Source organism: Diorhabda sublineata, chromosome 10, assembly GCF_026230105.1.
Source record: "Diorhabda sublineata isolate icDioSubl1.1 chromosome 10, icDioSubl1.1, whole genome shotgun sequence".
NCBI classification, from domain to species: Eukaryota; Metazoa; Arthropoda; class Insecta; order Coleoptera; family Chrysomelidae; genus Diorhabda; species Diorhabda sublineata.
In genome coordinates, this window is record NC_079483.1 from 21,238,344 (window position 1) to 21,245,731 (window position 7,388).

The 7,388-nt window shown below is 37.4% G+C and overlaps 1 protein-coding gene across 1 annotated transcript; it reads left to right on the top strand.

The window, feature by feature from the left end:
• The first annotated feature begins 2,130 nt into the window (after nucleotides 1-2,130).
• LOC130449473 (uncharacterized) lies at nucleotides 2,131-7,187 on the top strand. The gene is made up of 2 exons (XM_056787317.1): nucleotides 2,131-3,191; nucleotides 3,250-7,187. Exons 1-2 carry the CDS (start codon nucleotides 3,105-3,107, stop codon nucleotides 3,904-3,906), a joined length of 744 nt encoding a protein of 247 aa, XP_056643295.1. The 5' UTR covers nucleotides 2,131-3,104; the 3' UTR covers nucleotides 3,907-7,187.
• The last annotated feature ends 201 nt before the right edge of the window (nucleotides 7,188-7,388 follow it).

Below are 7,388 nucleotides of genomic sequence, written 5' to 3' on the forward strand. Positions count from 1 at the left end.
TCTAATTTCATAATACTTTTTTCCGTTATTGTTAATATTTTCATAGCACTTTTATATAATATACCTCGAACGGCTCCTACATACAAAACATCTCCATTCAATTTTCGCAATTCATCTTTTTCGACAAGTTCTTATATCCTACCGGCCAGAAGACAAACTAAACACGGTTTTTATAGACACTAGCGCCCTCTGCCGGCCAAGCGCCGAACTTAACACGGTTTTATAGACACTAGCGCCCTCTGCCAGCCAGATGCCAAACTTGACACGGTTTTATAGACACGATTTTTTTTTTCGTTATTATTACTATTTCATACAACTTTTATATGTTACACCTCGAACAGTTTCTATTCTCATAAAACTTTAAACTAACCTAACCTAACCTAACCTAACCTATCCTAACCTAACCTAACCTATCCTAACCTAACCTAACCTTTTTTTTAGTGTGGATGGGCAAATCTTCATAATACCAATCAGAAAGTGTCCCAGATGTGCATCGCTTCACACAACCTAACCTAACATACATCTATCTCTTTATTTTTGGACAAGTACCTATATCGAGCGGCAACTTAACACGGTTTTATAGACACTAGCGCCCTCTGCCGGCCAGATGCCAAACTTGACACGGTTTTATAGACACGATTTTATTTTTCGTTATTATTACTATTTCATACAACTTTTATATGTTACACCTCGAACAGTTTCTATTCTCATAAAACTTTCAACTAACCTAACCTAACCTAACCTAACCTAACCTATCCTAACCTAACCTAACCTACCCTAACCTATCCTATCCTAACCTAACCTAACCTAACCTTTTTTTTAGTGTGGATGGGCAAATCTTCATAATACCAATCAGAAAGTGTCCCAGATGTGCATCGCTTCACACAACCTAACCTAACATACATCTATCTCTTTATTTTTGGACAAGTACCTATATCGAGCGGCAATCTAATTTCATAATACTTTTTTCCCTTTGTATTACTATTTTCATACAACTTTTATATGTTACACCCCGAACGGCTTATACATACAAAACACCCCCATTCAATTTTCACAATTGATCTTTTTCGACAATTTCATACATCGAGCGAACATCTTATTTCATAATACTTTGGTTTTCATAATTCTAACTATTTCCATACAACTTTTATATAACACACTTCGGACGGCTTCTACATACAAAACATCTCCATTCAATTTTCGCAATTCATCTTTTTCGACAAGTTCTTATATCCTACCGGCCAGAAGACAAACTAAACACGGTTTTATAGACACTAGCGCCCTCTGCCGGCCAAACGCCAAACTTAACACGGTTTTATAGACACTAGCGCCCTCTGCCGGCCAGGCGCCAAACTTAACACGGTTTTATAGACACTAGCGCCCTCTGCCGGTCAGACGCCAAACTTGACACGGTTTTATAGACACGATTTTTTTTTCGTTATTATTACTATTTCATACAACTTTTATATGTTACACCTCGAACAGTTTCTATTCTCATAAAACTTTAACCTAACCTAACCTAACCTATCCTATCCTAACTTAACCTAACCTAACCTAAACTAACCTTTTTTTTAGTGTGGATGGGCAAATCTTCATAATACCAATCAGAAAGTGTCCCAGATGTGCATCGCTTCACACAACCTAACCTAACATACATCTATCTCTTTATTTTTGGACAAGTACCTATATCGAGCGGCAATCTAATTTCATAATACTTTTTTCCCTTTGTATTACTATTTTCATACAACTTTTATATGTTACACCCCGAACGGCTTCTACATACAAAACACCCTCCATTCAATTTTCACAATTGATCTTTTTCGACAATTTCATACATCGAGCGAACATCTATTTTCATACAACTTTTATATAACACACCTCGGACGGCTCCTACATAAAAAACATCTCCATTCAATTTTCGCAATCCTTTTTTTTTCGACAAGTTCTTATATCCTACCGGCCAGAAGACAAACTAAACACGGTTTTATAGACACTAGCGCCCTCTGCCGGCCAAACGCCAAACTTAACATTTCCGAATTCATCGGTTTCGGCCACCGGTTCCGTTTCGAGAAAAGGTGTAAACACATCATCGGGTTCTTCCTTCTTTATTTCCTCTTTTAGATTTAAATTTGTAATCGTTTTTTGTAATGTCTTTGAGGATTGCACAATTTCTTCAAGTGGTTTAGATATCGGTTTGAATAGTTTATTAATAGACTCATCTTGCTCTGATTTACCTAATTTCAACGACAAGTATTTTTTGCGAATCGATCTGGCAAGTTCGGACACTTTTTTCTTGCGCAATGCATTAGCAACCTTATCGTCAGACATTTTGGTATGGACTGAAGATGCAGCTTACAATTTTATATATTTATCGAATCCTTTGCGATACCTACCACCATTAAGGGTAAAATCCTTCATAATTACCAAAGTACCATAGCGATCACACCAACACTTTGAACACACATTTTTGAATGTGTCAAACTTTATGTCTGGAGATACGTGTTCGTCGAATATATGTTTCAAGTTCACCTCATCCTGCTTGAATAACACAATAACATTACAATTGTCGCGAATAAGCTGTTTCGGTATTTTTGAGTATGTTTGACAAAGATATGCAGCATCAATATCTTTATGTCTACACATGGAGTAGTATTCACGAATTTTCTGCTGACCGTCACAGGCTACGTCATCGAATAAAAAGATGGAATTTGGTCGAGCTTTCTCTGGACTAATTATTTCCTCATTGTCTTTAAATGGGAAATACCCAACACCCTTGACTTGCGCTATAACTTCTTGTAGCAATTGATACTTTGGTTGAAATAACGATTTTGAATAGACATAAACATTTTTGAATTTCGCGCCATTTGGATTGAATAGGAGCGCCAGCACGACGTTCGTCTTACCACACCCACTGGGGCCACATATAATGGCACGGAAAGAATTTGGCAACAATTTACCATGTTTGCCAACAGTTGGTGTTGAGGTGAAATCCAGATTTTCAATGGGTATAGTCTGCTCTTGTTGAATTATTTTCATTGTGTGTGTCGTTTTTCGTAGTACTACTCTTTAAATATAGGTGTCACCAATTGAGCGTGTCAGTCTTAATGTTGGTGTTTGAAGGAGATGGTATTTTGAATTCTCTCATCAATAAACTATTGAACTTCACTTACCTAGCTATCAGTACTGTGGACGTAAGTAAACCACCGCCCCCCCCCCTACCCTTTTTCCGAAAAATACATTTTTTTTTAGCTGGTACAAAATTGGAAAAACGTCTTGATCGTGGAGATCCGGGCATCAACCCCTTGGACGCTGCTTGTAAACAACACGATATTTCTTACTGGAAGAATAAGTCTCTCGAAGAACGACACAAAGCCGATCATACTTGAAGATAAAGCTTGGGCACGCGTCAAATCAAAAGACGCTTCACTGGGAGAGAAAGCTGCTGCATTACTTGTAACAGGCGGAATGAAGGTGAAAAGAAAGCTGGGAATGGGTTGTCGTCGCAAACGTCGTTCCTTGCATCGAGATGTTATTCTGAAAGTGGGAAAGTCATTGAAGAGAGGAACATCTATGAAAGACACCGCAACGTTTGCCTTACGAGCAGCCAAAGCACTTATTAAAGAATTTGGCGGCAAAAAAGAAGTCGAGGTTCCTCGAGTAATACCTGTAGCGAAATCCGGAGGTTTCCTACCACTTATTCCTTTGTTTGCCGGTCTTTCGGCACTTGGAGCTTTGTCAGGTGGTGCTGCTGGGATTGCAAAAACCGTCATTGATGCTAAGCATGCGCAAAAGAAATTGGAGGAAGATGTACGTCATAATAAGGAACGTGTAGGATCTGGCCTATACTTGAAAAAGTATTCAAAAGGTGGATTTGGATTGTATTTAAAAAAAAACAAAAAAAACTAATAAAGCTACCCAATCACGCACTATCTGACTTTGACATCGCGCATTATGCAAAATTACTTAAAATATCACATTTTCGAGGAGTTTTCATGCGAGACACCCTCTCCAAAGACGGTCCTCGAAGACAAGAATGCGCAGTGGTTAATTTAGATGTCTCTAAGAATAGTGGGAGTCATTGGGTGGCTTACAGAAAGATAAACAACGATGTAGAGTATTTTGATTCATTTGGTAATTTGAAGCCGCCGAAAGAAGTTGTTGAATATCTGGGAAAGAGTGCGAGAATTTTCTACAACAATACCCAATATCAAAACTACAATCAAATAAATTGCGGACATTTGTGTTTGAAATTTCTACAGCAACAATGACGAGCGTAGAACTATTACTACAACATATCTACCATGGAAAAACGTTGAATAGTTTTACTGCCGAAGAACTAAAGCACTTTCCCATTGAACATCTAATAGAGTGTGTAAGACCTTGGGAATTGTTGGATATGTGGCATAAACTTCCCAATGAATATCGAGGAAATTTTGAACTACAAATACGACTACCTTGTTTCATCCATTACAACCGACCTGATTGGACAACACATTGTGATGGTCCTCCGAGTTCTCAAGCCACTTGTTTTCTTTATAACAATAAATAGTATAAACAAGTAGTATTATTTAAATTCAAACATCACCCGAATTCCATTAGTCACCATGTCACAGTTGCTGAGAGTAAACAGCATCAATCATGAATTTACCTTTCAACCTACTACGCCTATTGTGCTCGATCCGATTAATGATTACTAAATAGCTTTGCGATCTTTTCATTCTTATCACAGTATACTAAACATTGAAAATTGTAAGTTTTACTACTACGATACCAAGGGCAAGCTTCAAAGTTTTGATTTTCCCACAGGATGTTACGAAATTTCCGATCTTGAAGCGTTTATACGAGATAAATTGGGTGTGGACAATTCAACTAGACCAGAGGGTATATTTTCACTAAAACCCAATCACAATACGTTGAAATGTGAAATTTCCAGTAAATACAAAATTTCATTCAAAGAAGATAATAGTATTGGGAGAATTTTGGGTTTTTCACCGAAAATACTCGACGCAAACAAAATACACTCGTCAGATCTCCCCGTCAAAATCATTAAAGTATCTAGTATTCGCTTCGATTGTAACATTACCACTGGAGCCTTCGATGCAAACAGACCTGCTCATACTATATACGAATTCGTCATACAAGTGGATCCAGGATATTCCATAGACGAAATTCCTCATAATTTGCTCTATTTACCTGTTATACCACAACGTGAAATAACCAATATCACCGTCATCGCTTTAGACCAAGACGGTCAGCCTGTAAACTTTCGTGGAGAACTAAGTACGTTGGTGTTGGAGCTTAGAGCGCGAAGCAAATGGGACTAATAATAAATCATAGAAGACAGTCTACAGAGCATTCAACTTCATTAGATAAGCTACCATCAAAGCTAAAGCAACTCACGTTCGCAAACAAATTGGTTCTGCAATCGTTGGGTTTTAAATTGAAAAATGACAACAATGTATGGAAAACGTCAACGCCAAAACGACAACATGCCTCCAATGTTTGATATCTACCGTAAGCCGATGTTTGACGATTCAATTCGAAAGGCTGAATACAGAACCTATGCTCCATTTATAAAGTCATTCAATTGCAGTGACATTGTGGAGTTTAGCATTAATCAGGTTGATTCGTTCTTTGCAATGAGCGAACCTTTGTTGTGCATTAAAGGTTCGCTTGAAATACACGGAGCTGGTGACGTAAAATTAGCAAATAATGTTGGAGCCTTTCTATTCGATTCATGTACGTACAGTGAAAGTGCCAGGGAAATGGAAACAGTTCGGGATCCTGGAATAGTGAGTGCCGTACGTGCTATGACTTGTTATAACCAAGAAGATTCCAATCATATGGCTATAGCCGGCTAGAATTACCCAAAAGATCCTATTCTGAATGTTAGCGACAAGTCCTTCAACCTTCAAATACCTCTCAAACATATTTTCAGCATTTTCAACGATTATTCAATGATTACATGTGGGCGTCAAACAATACGACTAGTTCGGGCACGAAATGATAATGATTGCTTATATATTACTGAAAAGAATGTCTCTGGAACGCTCTCCACTACAACAGCTAAATTAAACATTACAAGCGTTGAGCTAAAAGTTAAACATATCTTTCCTAATGACAACATAAAATTAAATCTCATGAAATCCATTCAAAAATATCAACCTATAGTTATTCCATTTAGGAAGTGGGAGTTACACGAATTACCCTCAATTACTAAAGGAGCAAGACATGAAGTTTGGGCTGTCAAGACATCCACTTCAGTTGTTATTGTTTTCTTTCAAACCGACAAACGTAACTTGAGTACAGCTGACCCGACTTTATTTGACAATACCGACGTACAAAGTATAAGACTGTCACTTAATGGTGATTATTGGCCCAATGAAAGAATGCAATTGGATTTCGCTAAAACTGATTACAATGAAGCCTATTTTAACTATACTGAATTCTATCCCAACTACGCAAACTCCACACAGAAGCGCCCCCTGCTGGATTATTCTTCTTTCAAGAAACGAGCATTGTTTGTTATCGATTGTTCAAAACAGGAGGAAAGCATGAAGGCATCCACAGTCGATGTGAAACTTGGCATTGAAGCAAACATAGGTTTTCCCGAAAATATCAAAGTATATTGCATCATAATTCAGGATTGTGTAATGGAATACTTCCCCCTCACCGAAATTGTTAAAAGCTTGAACTAGATGTTGTGAGTTAGTGTTCGATCAGACGTCAACATGAGAGTAGCTTTTGTAGACATTCAAGGTTTTGTCGTAGACGGTCTTTTCGTTGCCTCGAGCTCACCATAGAAATTGGCTTCAAAAGTTCACATTACATATTTTTACCACCGCAACCGTTTTCTACATTAAGTAACGAGGACAAAAAGACCACATCATACGTGGAAAGAAATGTGCACGGCATTCGATACTCTTCAGGAGATGTAGAATATTCTAAAGTAAATGAAATATTAGAAAGCAAGTTATTGTATGTCGCAGGAGGACAACAAAAAGTCGAGTTTCTGCAAATGAAATGTCACATTTTCGGTATTTTTCCACATATTATTGACGTTTGCAAATTTGATGGTACATCCTGTGAAACTGGAAACTTTGCTCAAGATCCAAACCCCTGTCGCGCATCTGGACTATTTTCATGTACTGAAAGAAATGTACAACGTCTCCGTCACTGGTTTTTAAATACTGTATTACCATTATAAATAAAGTTTTTTTTTTTTAAAATATGGGTTTTATTGAAACACTCTGTATATTCATCAACTTTTATATTACATGAAGATTGGAATTTTCGTTTTACAATTTTCAAAATAATTTTTAAAATTTTTTTTTTTTTTTTTTATTTCAGTTTAACGTGCCTCGACAGCGCTGGTCATTGGCACACAA

What these genes read in the sequence shown, in the direction of transcription:
- LOC130449473 (XM_056787317.1), top strand. Translation starts at nt 3,105, where the DNA reads ATGTTGGTGTTTGAAGGAGATGGTATTTTGAATTCTCTCATCAATAAA. An exon ending in TAGCTATCAGTACTGTGGAC is followed by an intron (nt 3,192 to 3,249) that starts GTAAGTAAACCA and finishes ATTTTTTTTTAG; the next exon opens with CTGGTACAAAATTGGAAAAA.